This window comes from Odocoileus virginianus, chromosome 18 (genome assembly GCF_023699985.2).
Source record: "Odocoileus virginianus isolate 20LAN1187 ecotype Illinois chromosome 18, Ovbor_1.2, whole genome shotgun sequence".
Lineage (NCBI taxonomy): Eukaryota > Metazoa > Chordata > Mammalia > Artiodactyla > Cervidae > Odocoileus > Odocoileus virginianus.
The window spans coordinates 2,849,438-2,865,334 of NC_069691.1; the positions used below are offsets into that span (position 1 = coordinate 2,849,438).

Below are 15,897 nucleotides of genomic sequence, written 5' to 3' on the forward strand. Positions count from 1 at the left end.
GCAGGTCAAGAAGCAACAGTTAGAACTGGACATGGAACAACAGACTGCTTCCAAATCAGGAAAGGAGTAAGTCAAAGCTGTATATTGTCACCCTGCTTATTTAACTTATATGCAGAGTACCTCATGAGAAATGCTAGGCTGGATGAATCACAAACTGGAATCAAGATTGCTGGGAGAAATATCAATAACCTCAGATATGTAGATGACACCACCCTTATGGCAAAAAGCGAAGAACTAAAGAGCCTCTTGATGAAAGTGAAAGAGGAGAGAAAAAGTTGGCTTAAAGCTCAACATTCAGAAAACTAAGATCATGGCATCTGGTCCCATCACTTCATGGGAAATAGATGGGGAAACAGTGGCTGACTTTATTTTGGGGGGCTCCAAAGTCACAGCAGATGGTGACTGCAGCCATGAAATTAAAAGACACTTACTCCTTGGAAGAAATATTATGACCAACATAGACAGCATATTAAAAAGCAGAGACATTACTTTGCTAACAAAGGCCTGTCTAGTCACAGCTATGGTTTTTCCAGTAGTCATGTATGAATGTAAGAGTTGGACTATAAAGAGAGCTGAGCGCTGAAGATTTGATGCTTTTGAACTCTGGTGTTGGAGAAGACTCTTGAGAATCCCTGGGACAGCAAGGAGATCCAACCAATCCATCCTAAAGGAAAGCAGTCCTGAATATTCACTGAAGGACTGATGTTGAAACTGAAACTCTAATACTTTGGCCACCTGATGCGAAGAGCTGGCTCATCGGAAATGACCCTGATGCTGGGAAAGACTGAAGGCGGGAGGAGAAGGGGATGACAGAGGATGAGATGGTAGGATGGCATCACTGACTCAATGGACATGAGTTTGAGTAAACTCTGGGAGTTGGTGATGGACAGAGAGGCCTGGAGTGCTGCAGTCCATGGGGTCGAAAAGAGTCGGACATGACTAAGTGACTGAACTGAACTGATGTCCCAGATTGGTCACTAGGTGGCCGAAACATGGGACAGATTCAAATACTGGTACAAAATCTTTGAAGATTGGATGAAATTCTAACCACAGCCCATAGGAGGTCAGTTGGAACTTATATCCTGAAACTAGTTTCGTCAATTATACACTAGTACAAAAATATCCACATTTTTTATAGGATTTAAATAAGACCCAAAGTCTCATGTCATAGTATTAAAAATATTTAAGATACAATCTAGAATTACCTAGCATATGAATAACCAGGAAAATCTCAACACACACACACACACACAAGACAATCCATACATATCAATACCAAGATGATTTAGATATTGGAGTTATCTGACAAAGACTTACATCAGCTATTATAAAAGTGCTCTTCCAAATAACTGTAAACATCCTTGGAACAACTGAAAAATTAGAAAGCTTCAGTAAAGAAATTATAAAATGTAGAGAATAACAAAATGGAAATGTTTGAACTGGAAACTTTTAAAAACAAAAATTTTAAAAACTCAGATAGATCCCAAAGCAAAATGGAGATGACAGAGGTAAGAGTTACTGAATATGAAGGCTGATCAGTAGATATTAGTCTTAACAGTGAGAAAAAAAAGCTGAAAGAGCCCCGGGGATCTGAGGAACAACAACAACAAAAAGTGTAACATTTGCTCCATCAGACTTCCAGAGAGAAAATAGAAAGTGTACAAAGGTAGAAAAAATATTTGAAATAATAACAGCTGAAAACTTGCCAAATTTGGCAAAGATATAAATCTACAGATTCAAAAACTCAACGAAGATCATGGCATCTGGTCCCATCACTTCTTGACAAATACATGGGGAAACAATGGAAACAGTGATGGACTTTATTTTCCTGGGCTCCAAAATCACTGCAGATGGTTACTGGAGCCATGAAATTAAAAGACACTTGCTCCTTGGAAGAAAAGCTATGACAAACCTAGACAGCATATTAAAAAGCAGAGACATTACTTGGCTGACAAAGGTCCATATAGTCAAAACTATGGTTTTTCCAGTCATGTATGGATGTGAGAGTTGGACCACAAAGAAGGCTGAGTGCCAAAGAATTGATGCTTTTGAACTGTGGTGTTGGAGAAGACTCTTGAGAGTCCCTTGGACTGCAAGGAGATCCAACAGTCCATCCTAAAGGAAATTAGTCCTGAATATTCATTGGAAGGACTGATGCTGAAGTTGAAACTACAATACTTTGGCCACCTGATGCAAAGAACTGACTCATTATAAAAGCCCTGATGCTGGGAAAGATTGAAGGCAGGAGGAGAAGGGGACAACATAGGATGAGATGGTTGGATGGCATCACCGACTCAATGGACATGAGTTTGAGCAAGCTCCGGGAGTTGGTGATGGACAGGGAATCCTGGAGTGCTGCAGTCCATGGGGTCTCAAAGAGTTGGACACGACTGAGCGACTGAACTGAATTGAAATGGATCATGCTCTTTGCATGTCTTATATAAAAAAATCTTTGCTTAACCCCCAGTTACAAATATTTGGTCCATGTTTTTTTCTAAAATTTTGTAGTTTTACATTTTACATTTAGAGCTATGATTCGTATTGAGTGGAAAGAAGATATTTACCAATGTACAACTGAAAGAGCTCACATCTGGAATATATAAAGATCCCCCACAATCTGCTAAGTACAAAATCAATATACAGAAATCAGTGTATTTCTATAGACTAAAAAGAGGAAATGAAATTTTCAAAGAATGCTATATATTTTAAAAGAATATTATATCTCACATACATGACTATATATATTTTAATAATATATATTAATTTTAAAATGTCCAGTACCTAGGAATAAGTCTAACAAACATGTGTGAGACCTCTACAAAGCATAAAGCATTAAGAAGAATTACAGAAGACTCCCTAAAATGGAAACATACCATGTCCATGAATTTTAAAAACTGATATTGTAAATATATGAAATGTCCCTAAATTGATCTATAAATTCAGCACAATCACAATCAAAACTCAACAGTTTTGTGGATCCTGACAAACAAATTCTAAACCATATCGGATATGACAAATCTATAGAAATGGAGGCTGTGCTATTGGCATGAAGGTCAGATGAATAGACCAATGGAATAAGAGAGCTCATAAGCACATCCACCCATGTATGGACAGGTGATTTACAACAAAGGTGGCGTTGCAGAAAAGTGGGAAAATTGGTTCTGGGACAATTACATATCCATATAGGATATTCATGACCTCAGGGTAAAGAATGATTTCCTCAAGTATCAAGATCAGCAACCAAAAATGAAAAGACAAATTAGACTAATTAAAATATACCATTATGAGTGGAAGGGCAAGCCACAGAATGGCAGAAGATATTTACCACATTTGAAACTGGTAAACGACTCATATCTAGTCTATATTAAGAATTCCAGGGGGCTTGACTTATCCTCTGTAGAGCCTAGTCATTACAGTCATCCTGGTTCTCTCTGTCTGGTTCGTACGACTTCCTTCCAGGGACTTCCCCGATGGTCCAGTAAGTGGTTAAAACTCTGTGCTTCCGCTGCAGGGGGTACGGTTTTGATCCCTGATAGGGGAACTAAGATCCCGCATGCACTACGGCCAAAAGAAAAAAAAAAAAAAAACAAAAACAGACTAGTCCTTACCATTATTCACCTTTTTTCATCTCAGTTCCCTGATTTAAACTTCCTGGATCTTGTTGGACCATCATGGATATTCAGGAATTTTTAAAATAATTAATTTCTCCTTGAGTCTTTATTCTACACTCTACAATAATTATTCTAAACCGTTCTGTACTTTCCTCAAGTCCGCCTATTTTCCCCTGCCTGAAATATTTTTAAGACATAAATACTTTTATGTCTTCTAATGCACTGAGAGAGACCACCCTTTTAGCAGAAAACATCTCTCCTATACTCTTTTTTCTTCCCATGCAGAGAGAATCCAATTAGTTTACCTCTTGGCTTTTCTGCTTCTAAATCCGACCTATCTCAGGGAAAGAGGAATGACTTACTTGATTGGTAAATTTGTGGAAAATAAACTAGCATTCTCTAAAAAAAAAAGAAAAGAAAAAAAAAAAAAAAGAATTCCAGGGACTTCCCTGGTGGTCCAGTGGTTAAGACTTCACTTTCCAATGCAGGGGGTGTGGGTTCGATGGTTCCCTGGTTGAGGAGCTAAGATCCCACATGCCTCCCAGCCAGAAAACCAGAATATAAACAACAGAAGCAATATTGTAACAAATTCAATAAACTTTTAAAATTTTAAAAATAATCCAAATCAAACTTTAAAACATAAAACTTTAAAAACGGTCTAACTCAAAAAAAATTGAAAGAAAAAAAAAAGAATCCCAACAAGTCAAAAAGAGAAAATAGTCAACCAAATAGAAAAAAGATATCACAAAAGAGGATATCCAAATGTCCAATAAACATTAAAAGGTGCTTAACTTTTAATTATCAACCAAGACAATGCAAATTAAAACTGCATTGAGATAATACTTCATATCTGATTGGCAATAATAAAAGTCTGACAATACTAAGTATTGGCAAGCATGTAGAAACAACATGAGTTCTCAAGTACTGCTGATGGCAGTGTAAACTGGCACAATCACTTTGGGAAATAGTTTGGCATTATCTAGAAAGGAAGACAGTGATTCCACTTATGTTCTAAAGTTGAGTACACATGTATCAAGATACATTCACAAGAACAGCATTGTCTGCAATTGTTCAAACTGGAAACCACCCAGATATCAACGAACAGGAGACTGGATAAATAAAAGGATACACTCATATGACAGAATACTGTACGTAAAATGAATGGGAAGAACTATGCCTACGTACAACATGGATAAACTGTGAAAACAATTTGAGTGAAAGAAGCCAGACACAAAATAATTGATACAGTACAAGTCTCTTATGTAAAGTTCAAAGGCAGGCTGAACTAATCTATGTATTAGAAATGCCTACTTAGACGGTAAAGCTATGTGCTGTGGTTAGTCGCTCAGTCGTGTCGGACTTTTTGCAGCCCCATGAACTGTAGCTGGCCTGGTACCTCTGTCCACGGGGATTCTCCAGGCAGGAATACTGAGCAAGAAACAGGGAATTCCCTGGCGGTCCAGTGGTTAGGAGCCTGTGCTTTCACTGCCGAGGGCTTGATTGAGTTATATCCCTGGTCAGGAAACGAAGATCAAAGGAAAGCAGAAGGAAGGCATTATCATAAAGCTCAGAGAGCAGAGAGGGGATGTAATCAGGAAGCGGCCACATTGGAAACTTTTGAGGTATTGGCGATATTCTATTGCTTGAACTCAGTAATGGTTACATGGATATTTACAATAGTTATAATTCATTAAGCTATACAATTATGTATTGTTGCTTTTCTATGTGGGTTATATATTCCTAACAAAAAATGTTTTAAATGTTTCTTACAACTCTGAATAAAGCATTCTAATAACAAGCCGTTCTAACTAACGCGATTTATTTACTTTTGTTCAAAGATGTAACACTATTCTTTTGAAAGTAAGTGTAGAATTTTTATGTCATCTTTTAAATGGTACCAAATAGACCCAGGAGAATTGGAGCATTTTCTCACTACTGAGAATGGTGAAAATGCAGAGAGGATGGGCTTGGTAGTGGATATTTTCTAACATACTTTAAAAATCTTTAATATTCTAAGATAGACAGCTTGGTAGGAAGGAATAGAGACTGGTTACGATTCTGTGGCCTGAATGAAACAATGGCACAAAGACTCTCATGTTTCTGAGTCCCACTACCTTTGCACCTTGAGAACTCTCCCTCAAGGATAATACTTTCTCTGATAACAACTGTCATCAAAAATAAGCCCCTGAAAAGATATCCAGCATCACTAGGCATCAGGGCGATGCAAATCAAAACCACAACGAGATGCTGCTTTCTCTCACTAGGATGACTGTTTCTGGAAATACAGATAATAAGAAGTGCTGGTGAGGGGGCAGAAAAGTTGGATCCCTCATACATTGCTGATGGGAATGTAAAATGACTCAGCTGCTTTGGGAAACAGTCTGGCAGTTCCTCGGATGGTTAAACACAGAGTTAAGATTTGATCTAACAATTCTATTCCTAGGTGTATACCCAAGACAAATGAAAACTTGTGTGAACACAAAACCTTGGACACAAATGTTCATTGAGCACCATTCATAATAGCCAAGAAGTGGAATCAAACCAAGTGTCTGTCTATAACTGATAAACAGATACATAAAATGTGGTATAACCTCACAATGGAGTAGTATCCAGCCATAAAAAGGAATGAATCACATGCTACAACATGGATGAAACTTGAAAACATTATGTTAAAGTGAAAGCCAGAAAAATACGTCACATTTTATACGAAATATTTAGAATAGACTAATCCATACAGTCAGAAACTAAATTATTGGCTGCCTGAGGCTGGGGAATTGAGGGGGCTAGAGAGTTACAGCTATGGGGTACAAGATTTCTTTCTGGAGTGATGAAAATGTCCTAAAATTGATTGTTGCAATGACTGTAGAACTCTGTGAATATATAAAAACCACTGAATTCTACACTTAAAACGGGTGAAGTACTAGTCAATAATGATTTTTAAAAATATATCCTCATAGCACTGTGCTACTTAACATTTTTAAAGACCTATCTTGGACCAAAATACCCCAGTTTAGAACACCAGGCTTCACACGTCAACACAGACACTGCCTAGATAAGACAGAAAAGTATTAATACCACAAATTCTTCTTTGATATTGGTGTCTTGATGAAAGGAATCTTCGCCGACACTTCACTGACACTAGTTTATATCCTCACATGGCATCCGGGGCGGTGCACCCTGGGAAGATTCAGAGTGGTTAAATGTTGCTCTGTGTGTGTGTGTAAAATGTTCGACAGATCATTTTGAAAAGAAAGATGGGAAAAGAGAACTAGAATGAAATCTCCACCACAGGTGTATTCTCAGATCAATTTTAGGAGAAAAGTTCAGGATCTGAAAACTGATTCCCTTCAAACTAAGCTTGTCTGAATTTCCCCTGGAAAGACTTCATGTATTCCAGTTTGAAGACATGGATTATGGTACAAAAGTCATGTCTTTCAAGAGCATAATCTCTGCTGTGAATTGCTGAAGCTCTTCTGGCAACAGAAGCCAAGAGTTGGGCTCTGAGTCCTGCATTCAGCTGTGCCAACCTTCAGGGCAAGAAACCCTGAAGCTTCAGCTTCATGGTCTAACTTTGAAGGATCAAGGAAGGACCACATGGTTAATATATCAAATTATAATCTCACTATTCTAAAAGGAAAGGAAGGAAGGAAATCCCACTGCGAGGAAAAGAAAGAATGCAGAGAAAAAGACAACAGTGTCATCAGGAGACAGTTTGGTGGTGTGGTGGGAGCAGAAGGCAGATTGAGTGGGTTAGAGTTTGGTCTGGAACCAGAGAGCAGAAGTGACATTTAGGAAACCCAGCTGAGGAAAGCGGTGGGCAGATCGCAAGAGCTGGACCTCAAAACTGAGGAGGGTTTGTCTTCAGGCTAGCAGAGCCTTGAGAATATTTCTGGAACGAAGAGAAGACATCGGGAAGGACATGTGGAGAGGGAGGGAACTGGGGAGCCAGGAAAGTTGTAAGGAAACAGAACAACAAGACAGGAGATTGCTTTGAATCAGGGAAGGACACCTCTTCCTCAGGTGCAGAAAAGCAGTAGAAGCTCTGGAGAGGTTTTTTGGGGGGACAGCAGATCACTTACGGTGCTAGATGGTCTGACCTCTATTTCTCTGGAGTTCTGGTGGCAAAATGAGAGGTAAGTGGCCGAGAAGAAACAGAAAGGAGGGCAGGGCCCCAGACACCAGGAAGGTTGGAGAATCAGCAGTAGGGAATGGCCAGCTGGTGTCAGAAGAGGTGACTGGGTCAGCCAAGCCTGGTGGGGTGGGCGTGGGGCAGCTGGGCTTCGCTGTGGGGGTCTGTAGGACCCTCTTCTCCCAGTTGGGAGATGCAATGAGGTGAGGAGAGGTGGGGGCTGCCCAGAATTGGAGGAGAGAGAAATGTGGGGTAAGTTCCCAGGGGAGAGAGTGTCAGCTGTGAAGTCCAAGGTCCTGGACTGGAAGGAGCGAAGCAAGACCTGGGCAGAGGGGTAGGCTTTGAAGACAGAGGCCACCCTTCAGGGAAGTCAGGAAGCTGCAGCTGAGTGGGTGAAGCAGGGTTGAGTGGGAAAATCAAGGGGATGGAGCAGATGCGGACCATGAGGCTATGTAAAGTACCCCAGATGTATAATACAGGAGCCACTAGCTTCGTGGGCCTTGAGGTATGTAGTCAGTCCAAAATGAGCCATGCTGTAAGTGTAAAACACACTGGGTTCTAAAGACTCAATATGCAAAACAAAAATGTTAAATACCTCATTAATAGATGTTTCCATTGATTATTTGTTTACATGTTAATTTTTAGGTATAGTGCATTAAGTGAAGTACATTATTAATTTCACTCATTTCTTTTTACCTTGTTAATGTGGCATCCCCTATGTGGCTTGCGTACTGCTCCTGTTGCATGGCACTGGTGGACTTTCCCTCCCGGGGACAGGCACTGTCCGTGTCATCCCAATGGCCCGAGCACCCAGCACAGGGGCCCACGCAGAGAGGCCCCAGTGAGTGTGTGTGTCTGTGTGTGTGAAGTGCTGAGCGGCTGAGCAAGTGAATCCATGAACGGACAAGTGAATGGATGGGTGAGGGTCACATATGGTGTCCAGGGACTGGGTCAGTTTCTTCTCAGTTGTTCAGGATTATATGGAAACACACGAATGAAAGGGAAGCGGAGGTCGTTAGAACTGAGGAGCGCTCACTAGGCTTTGGGGTAGGGAGTCCCAAAACATTTTATGCAGCCTAGCTTGATATCAGGGTCCAGGAACCTAGCCCCTTGCCTTGTCCCTCTTTCCCTTTTTTCTCTTTTATAAAAGCACTCCTGCAGCACTTGAATATATGCCAGGGACTGTCCTAGGCACTTCACACATCACATCACCTAGTGAGGCAGGTGCTCTCGTTGTCCCCCCTTTACAGACAAGGGAACTAAGGCATAGAGATGTTAATAACTTTCTCAGGATTACCCAGTGAGTGGTGGAACTGGCATTTGAACCAGGCCATCTGTCCCCAGTGTCTAGGCCCCTAACTACTAAACCATCCCGACTCTCATCATCTCCCCTCTCTCTCCAAGAGAGATGCAGGTTTCTTTTTTCTCTCTTTACTCGCCTCTCTTCCACCCCCAGTTCCCCAGACCTTGTATTCCTGGAGAAAGTTCCCAATGAAACTTGCTTACTGGAAACGTGTAACCAACCCTCCAACTTGCCCACTAGTGAGACACACCAGAGCTGCAAGGTCCAGCCCAACAGCCAAGCAACCCTGCCTCCTCTTCCGTCCCAACCCCACACCCTCTGCCCGCATCCCCGAGCCTGGCTCAAACCACCTTCTCCCTCCCTAACCCAGGGGGCTCCTCTCCGGACCTGGGATGGGCCCTCCCCTGCCTTCCTGGGCAGACTCAGAAATGAGTGTGGGAGGAGCCTCAGGCTTCACACCTCTAAGCAGGTGCTTTACCTGTCAGTCTAGCATGCGTCTTCAAGGTGACTACAGGGGTACAGGATAGGGGGCCTTTCAGACATCACCTTGGCCAGCGCCTGGGAGATGCCTCGAACTCACCCACCCAGGATCCCCTTCCAGCCTCTGCTTGGATCCCGTCAATGATGGAGTAGCCCTGAATCTTCACCTACCGGGAGCCAGTGCCCGAGATATGCCTCAATCCCACCCACCAGGGCCTCTTGCGGCCCCAGGCTGGATCCCTCCAGTAACAGGGCATCCCTGAATCTCCCCCAACTGGGAGTAGCCAGAGCCCAGGATCTCCACCTTCGGGGCCGAACAGAGACTAAAAAGGAACCACCACCTTCCTCGCTTTTTCTCTCATTAAATTGTGAATAATAATGCATTTACTTATTCTCCCACTTAAAAAGTTGTTTAAATCCTTTGAAGAATCTTGCAAGGTAGCTTGGCTAGACAGCAGGCAGGACAGTCCAACGCCTCCGGTGGGGGGGCTAGGGTCTTCCACTCGCCTGCCTTTTGGTCCAGCAGGTAGGCGTTTGGGTTGATGGTATAGTCCTTTGTCTGGACGTCACTGGCTGTGGTGACACCTCCGCACACAAACACTCTGTTGTCTCCCACAGAGCATATAGCGTGGGACACATCCAAGGGGCAGCTGTTGGGCAAAAGAGGCACGGAGCTGGTCGTCTTGCTGGCCTTCACCTTCTGCAGGTTGATCTCCACACTCTGCCGGTGGCTGTACACGCAGAGGATGTTGTCCTGATGGAAAGAGAGCAGGGGCCGGTGGTTGAACTCAATGGGAAAGGTGATGCACTGGACCACCTCCCCAGTGTTGGTGTCGAAGCAGTCCACCACCCCGACCCGGGAGATGTAACCCTTCACCAAGCAGCGCCCAGTGACAATATACAGGTTCCGGTCCCCCTTGGTGATCACCGCTGTGCCGTCCATGGGAATGCTCATCTTCCCTGCCAGGCACCAGGCCTCCTTGCGCTCATCATAGCGGTAGATGTTAGAGACATAGCGCCTCGGGGCGATGCTGCCCCCCACCGAGTACACTGTTCCCCCGCAGGTCACCATGGTGTGGAAGACAAGCCCAATTGGCAGGTCAGGCAGCTTGGTCCAGGAGTTGTCATCCATGTCATACCGCCAAGCCGTCTTCAGCCCCGAAATCTGCTCCGTGGTTCCACCAGAGATGTAGATGTAGCGGCCGGCAGAGGTGGCGCTCAGTGCCGCTGCGCGGTAGGGCATCTCTGAGAGCTTCAACCACAGGTTCTCCTGGATGATGTAAGCAAACACGCCATCGTTGAACTTGCCATGGGCCTTCTGGCCCCCTAGGATGACCACTGAATCAAGCAGGGCCCCTTTGCGCTGGTAGCTCAGCAGGCTGGTCGGCCTCTCCTGCTTGCGGTCCACAAGGACACTTTCAATCAGGGTTGAGTGGGCTGAGCTGTTCTCCATGCAGAGCAGCTTGTTGCTGGCATACATTAGCGTCTTGTTGGAGACAGCATTGAGGTTGATGTAATTGAAGAACTTCTTGAAATACTTCTCCCGCTCATCCTTCCGGAAGCATACCCAATTGATAAGTGCGTTGAGAGCCTGGTCTTCGTTGAGTACGTGCAAGTTTTCATCTCGGAGCAGGCGGCCGAAGATGACAGGTGGACAGCGCATGAAGTGCACGCAGCCCTCAGGACTGGCCCAGTAGTGGAAGTTGTCACGAATGCCAGAGTAGGCCAAGTCTGACACCTCTTTGAGCTCAAACAACTCAGCCAAGAAGAGGTAGCGCAAGCAGTTGGCACGGCGGATGGACTTGATCAGGAAGTCATTGCAGTGAATTCGAAGGCGGGGTGTGTTGAAATACTGGGCCCCACGAAGGAGCTCTTCCACATTCTGTTCTGAGATCACCACCTTGCCGCTGTAGAAGTAGTCTAGGAGCTGGTCCACTGTGGTCGGACTCAGGTAGTTGGGGTCAATGGTGATAAAGAGCTCATCGGTGGTCTTCATGTCATGGCTGGAGATGAGGTTCTTCACCAGCGGGGAGACTGCAGCCAGCACATTGCGATGTGCAAAGAAGACATGGTGGTCCACAGTCAGGGCTATGTCCCAGTACTCTTTGCGTTTTCTCTGTTTGTTCAGGTTCTGCAGTATGAAGCTGTTGTAGTTTTTCTCGGTGAATTCCAATTTCATGGTGCTTCTTGCTGGGTGAGACAGAAGATCAGCAGCAGGTATTGGAGAACAGACTTTCTCAGGCCTTTGGGATTCAGATTGATGGTTGTTTGCAGAGCAGCTGATCAGGGAGGAGTGGGAATGAGAGAGAGGATGATGTCATAGAATGGATGAGGTCATCACAATGCAGGCCCCCCTCCCTGAGGCCTTTCTCAAAGGCAACAGGGCTTTTCTCCCCTCTGATGGCTCTGATCTGCCAAGGCCAGATACCCTGCCAGGACCCAGTCCAGGGCCCAGAACTCAGGAGGAAACTCAGATGGGTCACAACTCCCACCTGGGACCTTCAACCTCACTTCAGGGCTGCTTCTGGAAAGTCAGGGCCAGTCTGGGTGGGGGCTCGTATGGGGAGGGCTATTAGGAAAGCTGGGGTAAGGATGTTTACATCATCTAGAGGAATGTACATTGCACAGGGGGGAAACCGAGGCCCACGGAAGAGCATGAACTGGCCCAAGATCACGTAGCCAGCTGGAAGCAGAGCAGGGCCTGAAACCCAGTCCTTCTGGAACCCACCCTTCCGGGATGCTCCTAACTACTCGGCTTTCCTCTGTCTGTGATTCTCAAGCCCCAAAGCACCTTTCACTGCCAAGGCTCCTGGATATTAGAGAAGAAAAAGCTCTGTCCTTTGGCTTCTGCCCTTTGCGGCTACAGACATCATTCGTCACACTGGGTTGCCCAAAACGGTCCTTCGGGTTTTCCCCTAACAGCTTTCGGAAAAATCAAACGAGCTTTTTCGCCGACCCAATAAAACGGAGAGGCAGCAGCCCCTCAGAGAGCAAGGACGCAGGAGTCACTCTCCGACCGGGGGTGGGAGGGCCCTCGAAGCCCTGATTATTTCAGCTTCACGGAAAACCGGGCCATTCTCTCCACACTTCCAAGTCTCTAGCTTGTAAAACGTTGGGGGCTGGGATAGGTCAGCTCTCCCCGCCAGCTGGGGACTTGGACAAGTTTCTCATTCTCTCTAAAGCTCAGTTTCCTCCGCTATGAGATGGGAATAATAGCTGCATCCGCTTAAAAGATGGTTAAGAGTTTACAGGAGAAAAGGACCGGAAAACGTTAAGCCCAGTGTTTGGTTCAACAGATGCTAGCTGCCATTTCACTAGTTCGCCAAGCTTCGCTGCTCCTTTCGTAAACACTTGCGGTTCTCTGGGATCGCCGGCGAGTCTGGAAATCCCCATCGCCTCGGGGTGGGCTCCGTGCGCCGCCTCAGCCACGCGGTGGCGCTGGAGAGTCGTCTCCCGCCTGGGAGCGGCGCGCTCCTCACCCCTCCCCCGACCGATCTCCGCAAAACACCCTGTGCCCATTTTCCAGACGGAGGTAAAGCCTCAGATAGCGGGCGCACGGCCGGGCGGCGAGAGAGGACACATCCAGAACTCTAGGCGCCCCCCTTGGTGCCCCGCCGGGTGCCCCGTCCACGGCCCACCCCGCCTCGAGCCGGCGTGGGGCTCCCCGAGTTCCCGTGGCGCTGCTGTGCCCGGGAGGGGATAAGGACCAGCCGGAGCCTCCCACGGAGGAGGGCCGGCTCCTGCGGGTCCCACCCGGCCCAGCCTTCGGGGGCTCCCAGCACCCGGCTCAACAGCGCAGACCCTGGCGGCAACGGCAGAGAGGAACAGAGAGGACCTGGGCTCGGACCGCACCCTTGATCCCTCCAGCCTGGGCCCTGAGCCCCGCTCCTGACCGTCAGGCCGTCTTTAGCGTCCTTACTGGGAAAACTGTCGCTGAAGCCTTGGGAATGCGAGCTTGCCAGCTCTTTCCCTCCCGGCGTAAAGTTCTCGTTATTAACTGCCGGTCTCTCCCTCCTCCCTTCATTCCAGATCTGGCTTTTTCTTAATTTGAAAATTATTTTAGAGTACTTACCTTTTAATGCTATATTTGTTCACCTTGACGTCTCCAGGGTGAGAAGCACTCAGTCTCTTGAGATACGTGTCTGCACAAGGCTAGAACCTTCTGTCTTCCCCGAGGGAGGGTTTGGCTTTCTGCCCTTCCATGGACTAGCTCTGTGGCTTAGGCGAGTTCCACCTGGTCCCTTCTCTCCCTATGAAGATAATTAAGCTCTAATTGCTTCTCCAGCTCTGATCTCTGGAGAGGAGAGGCCGCTGTGATTCAGGTGCAGAAGGATGAGGCCTCTTGGTGCCGAGGCCAGACACTTATCACTTCCTTTGGCTTCTAGGCCTGCCCACCCAGGGGTAGCGGATGAGTGGGTCATTCATCACTCCTTTGCCCCCACCCCCACGTCGATGGCAGAGGTGGCCATGCCCCTCTGTTTTCGTTTCAGGTCCCAGAAACCATGGCCAGAAGATCTCTCATCAGATGCTTCCTTCTGGTTTAAGAAAGTAGGTTTACAGGGTGTCCTGGAGACCTTAGAGGATCCGGTAGACTTATTTCCATGTGCCAGACCTTGTACAGCTAGACAGATTGTGGCCCAGAGAGGGAAGGGGCTCATTCAACTCAGTTCACAGAGCTAGGACTGGAAGCCAGGGTGCCTGACTCCTTCCTCTGCCCTCTGGCTGCAAAGAAGAGGTGGCAGTATGGCTTGTCTTCTGCTCACGTGGAATTTGTGGTGGTGGTGATTTAGTTCTAAGTCGTGTCCAACTCTTGCGACCCCATGGACTGCAGCCTACCAGCTCCTCAGTCCATGGGATTTCCCAGGCAAGAATTCTGGAGTGGGTTGCCATTTCCTTCTTCAGAGGATCTGCGTGACCCAGGAATCGAACCCACATCTCCTGCATATTGCAGGCAGTCTCCTGCATGGCAGGCAGACTCTTTACTACTGAGTCGTCAGGGAAGCCCTTGAACTTGTAGGAGTTGCCGTCTTCACAAAATCCATTGTAAGAAATTAGATTTGTGCCCACTCACTCAGCCAGCTTTGTTGTCTGGCTCGTCTTCAGCTTAGAAATCTCCCCTGGTCAGCTTGTTCCTTACTCCAGCCAAATGAAGAAACAAACTCCAACCTAATGGGGTTGGCTGCCTGCCAGGCCCATCAGCCAGTCAGGTGGACGTGTGTATTGGGTAGAGTATGTCCCTAGGAGCTACGGGATGTTCAGTGACTGGTCGTTGAGTTTGTCTTGTTTGTGATAGCTGCCCAGGTATGGCTAAGGCCCTCAGCTTCTTGCACAGGTCAGCATTTTCTGTTGCTGGAAACTGCCTGGAGGGTGGGAGTTGGGGGGGCCTCTATCTAATATTTTATCCTTCTGGGAACCACCAATTAATATATCAATTTGTTGGGAAGCCCTGAAGAAAATGAAGGGTATGTTTTAAACATAGATTTGGCCTGGAACTGGAAAGGACAAGAACAGTCTTCCTGTCTTGCCACCTGTTTTATACCTCTAACAACTGGCTTTCTTACTTCCATATATTTCCTTTTTTTTTTTAACTTCCATATATTTCCTTTTTTTTTTTTTTTTAACTTCCATATATTTCCAACTCATAACTGGGCTTACACATTGCTTTGACTGGCCATGGTCTTAATTCAAACTCATGGCATCCTTATTTTTTCAGTTCCACTGGTCAATTCTCTCTGTATTTCTTAGCTCAAATTCCTGGTCCATGGCCAGGCTATGGTTGGCTGCCATGAATCACATGTCCACTCTAGTCCTGTCAGCTATGTGATGGTAGGTCACGTGATTCAAAACAAGTCTACAGGAGAGGGGTTGGAGGTATTCAGAATCCCATCTCGAGGGATTCTCCCATCAAGAGGTATCCCATCTTGAGTTACCTACGATGGGAACTCAGAGTTATTGATTGCCTTAGTTACTGGTTAAGAATCAGGCACAAGCGACTTCCCTGGTGGTGCAGAGGTTAAGACTTCACCTTCCAATGCAGGGGATGTGGGTTTGATCCCTGGGCAGGAAACTAACATCCCATATGCCTTGGGGCCAAAAACATAAAACAAAACAAAAAAACACAGAAGCAATATTGTAACAAACTTGATAAAAAGATTTTGTAAATGGTTCATACCAAAGAAAACCTTAAGAATCAGGTATGAATCACATGGGAGTAAGATACTACACTAAAGACTTTATTGCTGTCCCTGGTGAGATGACGGGCACAGCAGAAGCCTGTGTTCACAACAGGAAGCACGTCTCAAAGACCGGCCCGCACAGACTCCCGGCCCTGCTGTCTCACTACCTGGAGATGCCGTGGTTTCAGGGACACACAG

At 45.9% G+C, this 15,897-nt stretch overlaps 1 protein-coding gene across 1 annotated transcript; it reads right to left on the reverse strand.

The window, feature by feature from the left end:
* Positions 1-9,869: 9,869 nt before the first annotated feature.
* CCIN (calicin) lies at positions 9,870-14,865 on the reverse strand. Its single transcript, XM_070480270.1, has 2 exons — positions 13,596-14,865; positions 9,870-11,802 (listed from the first exon to the last, which is right to left on the reverse strand). The coding sequence occupies exon 2, from the start codon at positions 11,700-11,702 to the stop codon at positions 9,936-9,938; it is 1,767 nt and encodes a 588-aa protein (XP_070336371.1). The 5' UTR covers positions 11,703-11,802; positions 13,596-14,865; the 3' UTR covers positions 9,870-9,935.
* Between the last annotated feature and the right edge of the window lie 1,032 nt (positions 14,866-15,897).